This window comes from Anomaloglossus baeobatrachus, chromosome 2 (assembly GCF_048569485.1).
Source record: "Anomaloglossus baeobatrachus isolate aAnoBae1 chromosome 2, aAnoBae1.hap1, whole genome shotgun sequence".
In the NCBI taxonomy this organism is placed as follows: domain Eukaryota; kingdom Metazoa; phylum Chordata; class Amphibia; order Anura; family Aromobatidae; genus Anomaloglossus; species Anomaloglossus baeobatrachus.
The window spans coordinates 674,911,099-674,926,913 of NC_134354.1; the positions used below are offsets into that span (position 1 = coordinate 674,911,099).

Consider the following 15,815-nt stretch of genomic DNA (forward strand, 5'->3'; position numbering starts at 1 on the left):
CCTGTACTGTTATCTGAAAGTGTCGATATCAGCGAATGCGGCCAACATTAGTCTATTGTATATGGAGGGGCTCAGTGTGGATCTGCTCACACAGAGCCAATTTTGAATTACTTAAACATACCATTTTACTTTTTACTTTCATTACTAGTGATGAGCGAGCACTACCATGCCCGAGTGTTCGCTACTCGTAATAAATAGTGATAAGTGAGCACTACCATGCTCGGTGCTTGGTATTCGTAATGAATAGTGATGAGTGAGCACTACTATGCTCGGGTGTTCGCTACTTGTAATGAATAGTGATGAGTAATTATAGAATAAGGGGGCACCTTTCCCCTATTGGGATCACCATCAGCAAAATTAGGGCAAATTAAGACAGGAGAAAAAGAGTTGCTGTATATAGGGATCAACCAATGCGTTTTTGTTCAATTCAAAAAGTTATTTTATTAGTACAAAAATTTGTGCATACATAGAATCCACACAAGACAGTGAAAGGGTTAAAAACATTTAAAATATGTATAAATCACCAAACACCCCAATACATGGTTCCATGTCAGGAACCTGACACCGAAATTCCGAATACCACTATACTAGATGTACCATGCAATAATAAATCCAGGTGGGAAACAGAGCATAAATGTCATTGGTTACGGCAATCATATACCCAATCTATCTATATATATAATTGCCTTATTCTGTCTGTCTGTCTGTCTGTCTGTCTATCTGTCTGTCTATCTGTCTGTCTATCTGTCTGTCTATCTGTCTGTCTATCTGTCTGTCTATCTGTCTGTCATGCTCCGAAATTGTGTCCTTACGGTGACACAAAGCTGATTGGCCGCTGGGCTCGCCATGGCCCCGCCCCCCCACACGGATTGGCCTCTCGCCCCGGCTCTCTGCAGGCCCCGCCCCCTCACGCAATGCACGCTCGCTCTGGCCCAACTGACACGGAGCCCCGATTCCCAGGTGAGTACATACACACACATCAGATCACACTCACTCTCACACTCACTCTCACACACACCTCACACATCACAACATGCTGGGATATCTCTTGCTTCTACACCGGCTCCGTCAGGATCCCAGCAGCGCCACACATAACCTTGCGATGCTGGGATCTTCACGGAGGCCGTGAAAGCTGGTAACCATTATACACATCGGGTAACTAAGGTCCCTTAGTTACCCGATGTGTATCATAGTTACCAGTGTACACCGGCTCACACTCACTCTCATACACACCTCACACACACATCACATCGCATCCACACATCAAGGTCCTGCAGCTGCGGAAAATACAGACACATAACAGCACACACATAACAGCACACACATAACAGCACACACATACACACACACAAATCAGATCACACTCACTCACACACACACATCACATCGCATCCACATACTCACAACATACTGGGATATCGCTTGCTTCTCGGCGGCGATACTGTGCTGTTGTGATCTTCCAGGACCTGCCGGAGGATCACATGGCCAGAAGCATGTGATATCCCCGGATGTTGTGAGTATAAGCGCGTATGTGCGATATCGTCAGTGTCTGTGTGTGTGAGTGTATGCGATCGGGTGTGTGTGAGTGGATGCGATCGGGTGTGTGTGAGTGGATGCGATCGGGTGTGTGTGAGTGGATGCGATCGGGTGTGTGTGAGTGGATGCGATCGGGTGTGTGTGAGTGGATGCGATCGGGTGTGTGTGAGTGGATGCGATCGGGTGTGTGTGAGTGGATGCGATCGGGTGTGTGTGAGTGGATGCGATCGGGTGTGTGTGAGTGGATGCGATCGGGTGTGTGAGTGTCGGCAGAGGAGCACGGCGTGCTGGAGCAGGCTGGGAGCAGAGAGGCTGATCATGGGGAAGGCTGGGAGGAGAGAGGCTGATGCTGGGGGAGGCTGGGAGGGGGAGGCTGGGACGAGGGAGGCTGATGCTGGTGGAGGCTGATGCTTGGGGAGGCTGATGCTGGGGGAGGCTGGAAGGAGAGAGGCTAATGCTGGTGGAGGCTGATGCTTGGGGAGGCTGATGCTGGGGGAGACTGGGAGGGGAAGGCTGATGCTGAGGGAGGCTGGGAGGAAGGAGGCTGGGAGGAGAGAGGCTGATCCTGGGGAAGGCTGGGAACGGGAGGCTGATGCTGAGGGAGGCTGGAAGGAGAGAGGCTGATGCTGGGGGAGGCTGGAAGGAGAGAGGCTGATGCTGGTGGAGGCTGATGCTTGGGGAGGCTGATGCTGGGGGAGACTGGGAGCGGAAGGCTGATGCTGAGGGAGGCTGGGAGAGGGAGGCTGGGAGGAAGGAGGCTGGGAGGAGAGAGGCTGATCCTGGGGAAGGCTGGGAAGGGGAGGCTGATGCTGGGGGAGGCTGGAAGGAGAGAGGCTGGAAGGAGAGAGGCTGATGCTGGTGGAGGCTGATGCATGGGGAGGCTGATGCTGGGGGAGACTGGGAGCAGAAGGCTGATGCTGAGGGAGGCTGTGAGGAAGGAGGCTGGGAGGAGAGAGGCTGATCCTGGGGAAGGCTGGGAAGGGGAGGCTGATGCTGAGGGAAGCTGGAAGGAGAGAGGCTGATGCTGGGGGAGGCTGGAAGGAGAGAGGCTGAGGCTGGGAGGAGAGAGGCTGATGCTGGGGAAGGCTGATGCTGAGGGAGGCTGGGAGGGGAAAGCTGATGCTGGGGAAGGCTGGGAGGACGGAGGCTGGGAGGAGAGAGGCTGATCCTGGGGAAGGCTGGGAGAGGGAGGCTGATGCTGGAGGAGGCTGGAAGGAGAGAGGCTGATGCTGGCGGAGGCTGATGCTGGGGAGGCTGGGAGAGGGAGGCTGATGCTGAGGGAGGCTGGGAGGAGGGAGGCTGGGAGAGGTAGGCTGAGAGAAGAGAGGCTGATGCACACACACACACACACACACACACACACACACACACACACACGCGCGCGCGCACTGAACAACACACCACACACACACACACACACACACACACACTGGGAACCACAAACAACTGCCCTACACAGACACCCACACACACAGACAACGCTGCACACACACAACACCCAACACACAAACACCGCGGCACACACAAATATACGCACATACCGCACAACACACACATTGCACAAAACATACCTCCCCCCAAAACACATCACACACACACAAACCGCGCAACACACACACAACGCTACAGACACACAGCGCTCCACAAACAACGCAACACACGCAACACACATACAACACCGCTCTCACCCCCCGTCACACCCAGACAACACCCAGAACATGTACAGCGCCTACACAAACACTTGGTAACTACAGACAACAACATCTCTCTCTCTATATAACAAAAATCATACATGAACTACACAATACGTAAATTCTAGAATACCCGATGCGTAGAATCGGGCCACCTTCTAGTATATATATAATTGCCTTATTCTGTCTGTCTGTCTGTCTTGCTCCAAAATTGTGTCCTTACGGTGACACAAAGCTGATTGGCCGCTGGGCTCTCCATGGCCCCGCCCCCCCGCACGGATTGGCCGCTCGCCGAGGCTGCGCCCCCACACGGATTGGCCGGCCGCTCGCCCAGGCTCCGCCCCCCCCCCCCCCACAGATTGGCCTGTCGCCCCGACACCCTGCAGGCATTGCCAACTCTGCCACACCCCGCCCCCCTCACACAATGCACGCTAGCTCTGGCCCCGCCCCCCCACGCATTCCCCGAACCGACACGGTCACGGAGCCACGACTACCAGGTGAGTACTGTACCCCTGGGAGCCCACATCAGCGTACGCCGCCAAACCAGCCGACACATACCATCGCATTGCTGGGGCTGGCCGGCGTATGCTGGTGTGGGCTCCCGTGCGAGCGGGGGACGAGATACGCTGGTAACCATGGTAGCATAGTTACCAGCGCATCAAGGTCCTGCAGCGGCGGAACATACACACACGCACACACATAACAGCACACACACACACATACACACACACACATCAGATCACACTCACTCTCACACACACATCACATCGCATCCACACACTCACAACATCCTGGGATATCGCTTGCTTCTCGGCGGCGATACTGAGCTGTGAGCTTCCAGGACCTGCCGGAGGATCACATGGCCAGAAGCATGTGGTTTCCTCGGATGTTGTGAGTATGAGCGCGTATGTGCAATATCGTCAATGTGTGTGTGTGTGAGTGTATGCGATCGGGTGTGTGTGAGTGTATGCAATCGGGTGTGTGTGAGTGTATGCAATCGGGTGTGTGTGAGTGTATGCAATCGGGTGTGTGTGAGTGTATGCAATCGGGTGTGTGTGAGTGTATGCAATCGGGTGTGTGTGAGTGTATGCAATCGGGTGTGTGAGAGTGTATGCAATCGGGTGTGTGAGAGTGTATGCAATCGGGTGTGTGAGAGTGTATGCGATCGGGTGTGTGAGAGTGTATGCGATCGGGTGTGTGTGAGTGTATGCGATCGGGTGTGTGTGAGTGTATGCGATCGGGTGTGTGTGAGTGTATGCGATCGGGTGTGTGTGAGTGTATGCGATCGGGTGTATGTGGGTGTGTGTGAGTGTATGCGATCGGATCTGTGAGTGTCGGCAGAGAAGCACGGCGTGCTGGAGGAGGCTGGGAGGAGAGAGGCTGATCCTGGGGAAGGCTGGGATGGGGAGGCTGAGAGAAGAGAGGCTGAGGCTGGGGTAGGCTGAGGCTGGGGTAGGCTGGGAGGAGAGAGGCTGATGCTGGGGACCGAAAAGGCTGATGCTGGGAGGAGAGAGGGTGATGCTGGGAGGAGAGAGGCTGATGCTGGGAGGAGAGAGGCTGATGCTGGGGGAGGCTGAGGCTGGGGTAGGCTGGGAGGAGAGAGGCTGATGCTGGGAAGAGAGAGGCTGATGCTGGGAGGAGAGAGGCTGATGCTGGGGGAGGCTGATGCTGAGGGATGCTGAGGGAGGCTGAGGCTGGGGTAGGCTGGGAGGAGAGAGGCTGATGCTGGGGACAGAAAAGGCTGATGCTGGGGACAGAAAAGGCTGATGCTGGGAGGAGAGAGGCTGATGCTGGGAGGAGAGAGGCTGATGCTGGGGCAGGCTGAGGCTGGGGTAGGCTGGGAGGAGAGAGGTTGATGCTGGGAGGAGAGAGGCTGATGCTGGGAGGAGAGAGGCTGATGCTAGGGACAGAAAAGGCTAATGCTGGGAGGAGAGAGGCTGATGCTGGGGACAGAAAAGGCTGATGCTGGGAGGAGAGAGGCTGATGCTGGGATGAGAGAGGCTGATGCTGGGATGAGAGAGGCTGATGCTGGGATGAGAGAGGCTGATGCTGGGATGAGAGAGGCTGATGCTGGGATGAGAGAGGCTGATGCTGGGGACAGAGAGGCTGATGCTGGGAGGAGAGAGGCTGATGCTGGGAGGAGAGAGGCTGATGCTGGGAGGAGAGAGGCTGATGCTGGGAGGAGAGAGGCTGATGCTGGGAGGAGAGAGGCTGATGCTGCAGGCAGAGAGGCTGATGCTGCAGGCAGAGAGGCTGATGCTGCAGGCAGAGAGGCTGATGCTGCAGGCAGAGAGACTGATGCTGCAGGCAGAGAGACTGATGCTGCGGGTAGAGAGGCTGATGCTGGGGACAGAGAGGCTGATGCTGGGATGAGAGAGGCTGATGCTGGGGACAGAGAGGCTGATGCTGGGAGGAGAGAGGCTGATGCTGGGAGGAGAGAGGCTGATGCTGCGGGTAGAGAGGCTGATGCTGGGAGGAGAGAGGCTGATGCTGCGGGCAGAGAGGCTGATGCTGGTGCAGCATGGGGGATGGAGCACGATGGGGGGTGCGCAGCATGGGGGATGGAGCACGTTTGGGAGTGCGCAGCATGGCTGATGGAGCATGTTTGGGAGTGCGCAGCATGGCGGATGGAGCACGTTTGGGAGTGCGCAGCATGGCGGATGGAGCACGTTTGGGAGTGCGCAGCATGGCGGATGGAGCATGTTTGGGAGTGCGCAGCATGGCGGATGGACCACGTTTGGGAGTGTGCAGCATGGCGGATGGACCACGTTTGGGAGTGTGCAGCATGGCGGATGGAGCACGTTTGGGAGTGCGCAGCATGGGGGATGCAGCACGATGGGGAGTGCGGAGTATGGCGGATGGAGCACGTTTGGGAGTGCGCAGCATGGGAGATGGAGAACGATGGGGAGTGCAGAGTATGGCGGATGGAGCACGTTTGGGAGTGCGCAGCATGGCGGATGGAGCACGTTTGGGAGTGCGCAGCATGGTGGATGGAGCACGTTTGGGAGTGCACAGCATGGGAGATGGAGCACGATGGGGGGTGCGCAGCATAGGGGATGGCGCACGATGGGGAGTGCGCTGCATGGGGGATGGAGAACGATGGGGAGTGCAGAGTATGGCGGATGGAGCACGTTTGGGAGTGCGCAGCATGGCGGATGGAGCACGTTTGGGAGTGCGCAGCATGGTGGATGGAGCACGTTTGGGAGTGCACAGCATGGGAGATGGAGCACGATGGGGGGTGCGCAGCATAGGGGATGGAGCACGATGGGGAGTGCGCTGCATGGGGGATGGAGCACGATGGGGAGTGCGCTGCATGGGGGATGGAGCACGATGGGAAGTGCACACCTCCCCCCAACACACACACACACACACACGCGCGCGCACTGCACAACACACCACACACACACTGGGAACCACAAACAACTGCCCTACACAGACACCCACACACACAGACAACGCTGCACACACACAACACCCAACACACAAACACCGTGGCACACACAAATATACGCACATACCGCACAACACACACATTGCACAAAACATACCTCCCCCCAAAACACACCACACACAAACCGCGCAACACACACACACAACGCTACAGACACACAGTGCTCCACAAACAACGCAACACACGCAACACACATACAACACCGCTCTCACCCCCCGCCACACCCAGACAACACCCAGAACATGTACAGCCCCTACACAAACACTTGGTAACTACACACAACAACATCTATATCTATATCTATATCTATATCTATATCTATATATATATATATATATATATATATATATATATATATATATATATATATATAACAAAAATCATACATGAACTACACAATGCGTAAATTCTAGAATACCCGATGCGTAGAATCGGGCCACTTTCTAGTAGTACATAAAAGTATAGCATACTATCTGACACCACCATTGTTAAATACAATGTAATAATTATAGACCACCAGCAGGACAAAAAAAGACCTTATATAAAGGAAATTAGCGTACAACAGACACCGATTTAAGTAAGGTAAAACACCAGCTAACCAAAGGCGTCCGAGATGAAACACCAGGTTATCCCTATATACAGCAAAATAGTGATGAGTAAGCGCTACCATAGTCAATTGTTCGGTACTCGTAATGAATAGTGATGAGTGAGCACTACTATGCTCGGGTGCTTGGTACTCGTAATGAATAGTGATGAGTGAGCACTACTATGCTCGGGTGCTTGGTACTCGTAATGAATAGTGATGAGTGAGCACTACTATGCTCGGGTGCTTGGTACTCGTAATGAATAGTGATGAGTGAGCACTACTATGCTCGGGTGCTTGGTACTCATAATGAATAGTGATGAGTGAGCACTACGATGCTTGGGTGCTTGGTACTCGTAATGAATAGTGATGAGTGAGCACTACTTTGCTCGGGTGCTTAGTACTCGTAATGAATAGTGATGAGTGAGCACTACTATGCTCGGGTGCTTGGTACTCGTAATGAATAGTGATGAGTGAGCACTACTATGCTCGGGTGCTTGGTACTAGTAATGAATAGTGATGAGTGAGCACTACTTTGCTCGGGTGCTTAGTACTCGTAATGAATAGTGATGAGTGAGCACTACAATGCTCGGGTGCTTGGTACTCGTAATGAATAGTGATGAGTGAGCACTACTATGCTCGGGTGCTTGGTACTCGTAATGAATAGTGATGAGTGAGCACTACTATGCTCGGGTGCTTGGTACTCGTAATGAATAGTGATGAGTGAGCACTACTATGCTTGGGTGCTTGGTACTCGTAATGAATAGTGATGAGTGAGCACTACTTTGCTCGGGTGCTTAGTACTCGTAATGAATAGTGATGAGTGAGCACTACTATGCTCGGGTGCTTTGTACTCGTAATGAATAGTGATGAGTGAGCACTACTATGCTCGGGTGCTTGGTACTCGTAATGAATAGTGATGAGTGAGCACTACTATGCTCGGGTGCTTGGTACTAGTAATGAATAGTGATGAGTGAGCACTACTGTGCTCAGGTTCCCCATCGACTTCCATTATACTTGGGTGCTTGAGTCGAACCCAACCGAGCATCCAACTGCTCATTACAAATGCCAAGTACCTGAGCATGGCAGTGCTCGCTCATCACTATTCATTATGCTTTAATCTTACGTGCAGATGAAATAAACAATGTATGTATTTCCAATATTAGCTACATAAAGACAATTAAAGGGTCATTTCCAAAAATGTAAGTTGTCCCCTATCTATAACCTCCAGTGATTTCCACAACCCGCAAACCACATGCCTGACCTTCCCTCGATTCACTGCCCATGGGACTGTCAAAGAAAGCAGAGCACAGGGCTCATCCCATAGACAATGAATAAAGTGGAGGGCAAGTATCCCTTTTTAATCAAGACGGGGATCTGATCCCCAAACCCCAGCGGTCAGACCCCAGCAATCAGTAAGTTACCTCCTATGCTATGGGTAGGTGATATCTTAATTAATGACTTACATATGTTACACATATTTGATCTGGGTTACATTAATCTGGGCACGCTTTATATACCAGCATGCCCACAAACGTTGTAATGGGGATAGTGTAAGGGGAGCATGGTTTAGTCTCTGCTGCAGCCTTCAGTTAATGTTTCAAGTATGAGACGTGTGTAATATTTTTTGATATGTAACATGAACAAACGTCGTACCTGTCCTTTAGCAAGGCCCTCAAATCCATCATGGACAGCGAATATCCTGTGGCCTTGTATGATGCCAATCCTGACAGTGGATCTGACGGCAGCGTTCATGCCAGCTGCAGGGGCCCCGACATTCAGCACAGCCAGGTTATATCCACTCTACAAGTGATGGGGGAAAGTGATTCATTTTCTCAGGAAACTCTTAAAAAGACAGAATTTCTATAAATTGTAATGTGCATTCACAGCCAGAACTGCTAAATACTGGGATCTGCCCTATGGGGATCGTATCAGAACCTGATAATAGTCTTGTAAATTCTTGTACAATAACACAGTGATAACAGTGCAGACCTTGGTAGACGGTGGTCTTATGTGAGCCAGGGTCCGGTACACATTCCAGTTGTTTTCAAAGCTCCTATAAAACAAGTTAAGATGATAAGTCCATTTTGTACATTCATAAAAGCCAACGTCTTAAAGTGAAGGTTCACTATTGATTAACATTGTTCAACATTTGCTCCAGGTGATCTATCGTTTAACACTAATGTGCCATAATAGCACTACTATTCCATGCACGACGTGTACATGTTTATCTTATTGGGAGGGTGGAATAAGATTGATCCTTTCATCACCATCTGCCGTCAGGTCCCCATACACACGTGTGTCAACGAGTCCTGATAATTAATTGGGTTCAGACAAGTTCTATCCTTTGTCACTTGAAGTGTACAGTAGCCCCTGGCTAATATTTACAGTCACTTGTAAAAGTATTCACATCCCGTGAACTTTTCCACAGTTTTTCACGTTACACCCACAAAGTTAAATGTATTTAATTGTGACTTTCTGTGCTATACCAACAGTAAGTAGAAAGTATTTGTGAAGCGTAAAAGAAACAATTTAGCCCCCTGTAGTCTGATACCACTAAATAAAATCATAGGAGGGATCAATTTTCTCCTGAAGTCACTTAATTAGTAAAACGAGTCCATTTGTGTGTAATTTATTATCAGTATAACTGTATCTGTTCTGTGTAGACCTCAGAGGTTTGTTTCAGAACATTAGGGATCATACAGCATCATAAAAGCCAAAGAACACACCAGACAGGTCAGGGATAATATTCTGGAGAAAAGTAAAGCAGGGTTAAGTTATAAAAATAGCTTAAAGGGGTATTCCTATCTCCAAGATCCCATCACAATATGTAGTATGTGTAATAATATTAGCAAATACCTTTAATTAGAAATGTAGTATAGTTCTTTTGATTAGCTATGTCGCTTACCTCATGTGCAGGACATTGCAGTAGCTTATATGAGTGGTTGTGACCATGGATACCTAAGCTGCTGCAATTTCCTGCACATGAGGTAAGCTACATAGCTAATCAAGAGAACTATACTACATTTCTTATTGATATGCGAATATTCTTATTATTACATCTACTATATATTGGGATAGGATCTTGGAGATGGGAATACCCTGAAGAAATCCTGAAAGGTTCATGTGGTATGAATACTTTATCAAGACACTGTGAATGCCTATACCTAAAAGTGTTAAAAAGGTTGTTGCATAAAATATATTTATCACTGTCTGATAAATGCAGCCCACCAATCTCAAGCATGGAGGTCCAACCCCCCTATATGATCACACTGCAGAACAGTTTCGATGAAGTGAGGGCTGCCATTCCATTTCACCTCTATGGGGCCAAGCACACTCGATTCATTCAAGATTTATAGTCATTTAATAGTCACAGTAATTTACAGACACAATGTATTAAGTATAATTGACAATTCAAAAAAACCTTTGACATGCCAGGAGTTCTGATTGTTGGGGTTTCAAAGGCTGGAACCCCACAAATTCTCAAAATAAAGAAGAGAAACCCTATGGAGTCTTTCTTTAGTGTAAAAGGAGTGCATTGCTAATCTTGTCACTTCATACCCTTTATTTTATCAATTTGTTGGGGACTTAGCACTCAGATCTCCACCAATCAAAACTTCTGTCAAGTCTTTATAACATTTTAAAAAAAAACCAACAAAAAACAAAAAAAAAACAAAACCAAAACAAAACTGACCAGCACCTCCTAACAGAATAAAGCAAGTGTGAACAGGTGTATCCCACCACATCTGCAAGGAGTTTGTATGTTCTCCCTGTGTTTGTGTGGGTTTCCTTCAGGGTCTCTGCTTTCCTCCTACACTCCAAAGACATACTGATAAGGAATTTAGATTGTGAGCCCCAATGGAGACAGTGATAATGACTGTAAAGCGTTTTGGAATTAATGGTGCTATATAAAAGTCAGTAAAATTAAAAAATAAACAGGTACAAGTTGATATGACTGTATAATATACAAATAGAAGAATAAAGCAGCACTCTGTAGGTGCTACAAGAGGAAAAAACTGACTATATGAATGTTTGACTGCATTTTTGCTCTATAGATTATACTTTTAAGATTAAGGCATTTGGCGCACAAATGTAAGCCCACTAGCCATGACAAGGCGTGCCTGGTCAGTTTTTGTAGTATACTGTTGGAGGTAATGACTGCCTCTTTATGAGACTGAGCACTGTTCGTATCAGCCTAAGGCTGTTTTAATTACTGCTGGATTGTACCTGTCCTTTAAATTTGTAGACTTTTTGCCCGAGAGATTAATATTTCATAAACATTAGGTTTAAGGTCCCATGAATAAAGAAACTGGCTGCTGGGGTCACATCATATTTACATGCATTTTAGAGCATAGAGTGCTGCTGTATTCTTTTGTATGTCTCTATTACATGTCAACGATCTTTTCTAAAAGGCTGCTTTACACGTTTCAATATGTTGTGCAATCGCATTTGTGATCACACCTGCCCCCATCGTTTGTGCAGCACGGGCAATTTGTTGCCCGTGTCGCACAATGTTATAACCCCCCGTCACACGTACTTATCTTCCAAACGGCCTCGCTGTGGGCGGCGAACATCCACTTCCTGAAGGGGAAGGGACGTTCGGCGTCACAGCGATGTCACACAGCGGCCGGCCAATAGAAGCGGAGGGGCAGAGATGAGCGGGACATAAACATCCCGCCCACCTCCTTCCTTCAGCATTGCCGGCGGGACGCAGGGAAGATGCATTTCATCGTTACCGGGGTGTCACACAGAGCGATGTGTGCTGCCTCGGGAACATTGAACAACCGGACATTCGATATTTACAAAATGAGCGACGTGTCAACGATGAACGAGAAGGTGAGTATTTCTGCTCGTTCATAGCGGTCACACGCTACGATATCACTAACGATGCCGGATGTGCGTCACTTACGATGTGACCCCGCCGACATCTCATTAGATATATCGTAGCGTGTAAAGCCCACTTTACTCTTTCATACAGCCTCCAGCATACTAGTAAAATGACAGGATTTGGCTTACAGCTAATATAAAGAGCAATACCGAAATTATTAAAGGATGGCAGATTGCAATGTGCGAAACCCGTGACTGTGGCAATGATTCCCAGATGCTCACCTTCCTCTTAGTTTAAGAGCTTCACTAAATCTCTTGTCATTCATCGCTTGTGTCACATCCTTGGTCTGGTAAAAAATAACACAATAGAATAATACAATCTAAGCAAAACGAAATTGCAAGTTTGACCACGCCGTTTAGGATTATAGGTTCTGACAGCTCTGAAACAATGGTTGCTTTTTCACAACTATTTTTATTCCTCTCATATATAGCTATCTTTACAAATAGTGTTTATAAAATATATATCATAGCTTTTAGTGTCTACAGCTCCCATGCAGACCTAAGTGTTGCCAAGGTTATAACCTACACACAAATCCTCTGTAGTGTGATCTTGTATTATGTGTCATGTGCTAATTTTTTCCGATTTCCTGCATTTTCTATAGGAAATAAAGTGGAGTCATAGGCCTTGACTCATCAACGTGATTTTGCCAGAATTTTGGTATACATCAATTTTAAAAAAGTCTTAAATTGTTTACGCAACACTGAGTTGAGCAAACATTTTGCGATTTTAGGCATTTTGACGTCAGTTTTTTCCAGCGCTGCAAAAATCTTGGGGCAGGATGGGAGCATGACACCAAAGCTCGTGTAATTCATGACAAACGGGGGCACATTTTACTCCAGAAACCTTAACACTAGAAGTCCCAGAGAGGGGTCATTTAACATTTCTACCTTTGGAACCCAGAGACGGGTCGAATGACCTGAAGGATTTTAACTAACATCCTATAATCACCGTCTTTTGTTCTGTAATTAAGGCCATTACTGTCGCACCACAGGAGGTTGTTGTTTTCCATTGAGTTTAGCCATTTAGTTTCTAGTTAGTTCTATTCAGTTTATTGTATGTCATTTGACCCTCTTTCGGGACTTCAGGGGGGAGCTCGACATTTCTGGGACTTTTAGTGTTAATCCAGTCCAAGAGTGCAATAAGATTTGTGGCAAGGCACACGGAGGGGCACATCAGACGCTCATGATTCTTTAAGGGCCATCCACCTCTCAATGAACCAGGAGCGTAGAATAACACATGACTGATTAACATAAAGAAAAACCGCACTCGTGGCACCACCACTGCGGCTATAACATAAAGAAAAACCGCACTCGTGGCACCACCACTGCGGCTATAACAAAGAAATACCGCACTCGTGGCACCACCACTGTGGCTATAATACTGGCATTGGCATTACTCCACTGATCTCTCTCCCCCTCATGAAGCTTTTTCTGCGAGATGCGTAGGGGCATACATCGATCTAATCAACGTGACCTCCCATGGGTAAGCCGACTGCTTGAGGACCTATACCTATAACTATTGATGAACCCCTTCTGATTTATATGTTATATTATGGTTCATTACTATTGATATGTGTACAGGATTTTTGTCCTTAATTACAGCTTGCTTTCCATATTGTATGTTCATGCCTGGTTTAAACTAGGATTATGGCAGTTTTACTAGCCAATGGTATCTGTCAGGCTATTACAATTGAGGTCCTTTTTCTATTATCCAGTAGGGTTTTTATTATGCCATTTTTCTAGTCCTCGTTCCCTGCCTCCCCCCCCCCTTTTCATGTAATTTTGTATTACTATTGTAATTGTTATCCCCATATCCAAATAAAAATTAAATATTTTTACGTGCAAGTGATTTTTGGGTGATATTGATTATGTTTATATATATTGATGGCACACAGAGTCCTTTTTCTTCTCTTAAAATTAACACATGACTGAGCAGATGACACATAGATATCTTATAAGGAGACAGCATCTTACCACTTGAACACATTCCATTAAAGGCAGACGGATTGCTTGATTGCCGGACAAACTGACTACACAAGCTGGTGTTTCCGGTGTTCCTTCCAACAAGGCCATCACAGCTTCCACACCCATTCTACTCCCCTAGATAAAAAAGACAATTACTTTTTGATCCGAAGGGTTCTTTTACATGATGGAACAACTATATAAGATTTTGATCAGGGTTCACTTAAAAGGGGTTATCCATAAACAAGTACAATTTTATTAATCTTGGAATAATAATGTGTTACCTCAGAAAACACCAGCTGTGAGCCCCGGCTGTTTTGTCAGTATACTCACTTTTTATAAATAACTTATGCTTCCTCCCTTGGCCAGGAGCTGTGGTATGTGTCTACCATGTACGGGAGACATTCTACATGGTTGTTTCCCTGCTATGTACTGAGTAATTGCTGTGTCCATTCATAAGATTATCTCTATGCAAATTGCCCATTCAGAGAGAAAGAGGACTTGAATTCTAGTGCTACCTATTGGAAGTAGCAATCCTAAAAGTCAATATCGACCTTTTAACGAGCCTTGACTAAAGCTGGTGTCACACACAGCAACAACGACAACGACGTCGCTGCTACGTCACCATTTTCTGTGACGTTGCAGCGACGTCCCGTCGCTGTCGCTGTGTGTGACATCCAGCAACGACCTGGCCCCTGCTGTGAGGTCGCCGGTCGTTGCTGAATGTCCTGCTTCATTTTTTGGTCGTCACTCTCCCGCTGTGACACACACATCGCTGTGTGTGACAGCGAGAGAGCGACGAAATGAAGCGAGCAGGAGCCGGCATCTGGCAGCTGCGGTAAGCTGTAACCAGCGTAAACATCGGGTAACCAAGGGAAGACCTTTCCCTGGTTACCCGATGTTTACGCTGGCTACCAGCCTCCGCTCTTGCTGCCAGCGCCGGCTCCTGCACTGTGCACATGTGGCTGCAGTACGCATCGGGTAATTAACCCGATGTATACTGTAGCAAGGAGAGCAAGGAGCCAGCGCTAAGCAGTGCGCGCGGCTCCCTGCTCTCTGAACTGTGACATGTAGCTGCAGCACACATCGGGTTAATTAACCCGATGTGTACTGTAGGAGAGCAAGGAGCCAGCGCTAAGCGCGGCTCCCTGCTCTCTGCACATGTAGCACAGCGACGTTATGATCGCTGCTTCTGCTGTGTTTGACAGCTAAGCAGCGATCATAACAGCGACTTACAAGGTCGCTGTTACGTCACCGAAAATGGTGACGTAACAGCGACGTCGTTGTCGCTGTCGATTAGTGTGAACCCAGCTTTAGGATAAAGCCAAACCAGAATCTCAATTTAAAGATACAGTGTTTCGTAGTATTGCCCCTTGTCAGTGCAAAGTATGAGATCTGATTTGGCTGCATGAAAGGCAATGACATTTAGGATTGTTACTCACAATATGTGGCACCAGATTTCAAGCCCTCATCCTCTGTAAAGAGATTTGCATAATTAAATCATTAGAGGAGCATTACATGACATATAAGCTTTCTTCCACTGGCATGCCAGGCAAGTCACTATCTACAAGGAGAAATGTTACCCATTAGATCCTACTAAGATTATCTCCGCACAGGAACATTTTTTTTTTAACATATTCAATTATGGAACTTATTTTTATTCCACACAGTATTGCATAAAAAGTACTTTGTCTGTGGGAGAACC

General features: G+C 48.0%; 1 protein-coding gene across 2 annotated transcripts in view; it reads right to left on the reverse strand.

Moving 5' to 3' along the window:
* Positions 1-15,815, reverse strand: part of PFKM (phosphofructokinase, muscle) — a 144,985-nt gene that overhangs the window by 41,334 nt on the left and 87,836 nt on the right. For both annotated transcript variants that reach the window (XM_075337144.1, XM_075337143.1), the window contains 4 exons: positions 14,123-14,248; positions 12,371-12,435; positions 9,254-9,317; positions 8,918-9,064 (listed from right to left, as the gene is read on the reverse strand). In XM_075337144.1, coding sequence (XP_075193259.1) covers positions 8,918-9,064; positions 9,254-9,317; positions 12,371-12,435; positions 14,123-14,248 — 402 coding nt within the window. The remainder of the gene's footprint in view (positions 1-8,917; positions 9,065-9,253; positions 9,318-12,370; positions 12,436-14,122; positions 14,249-15,815) is intronic.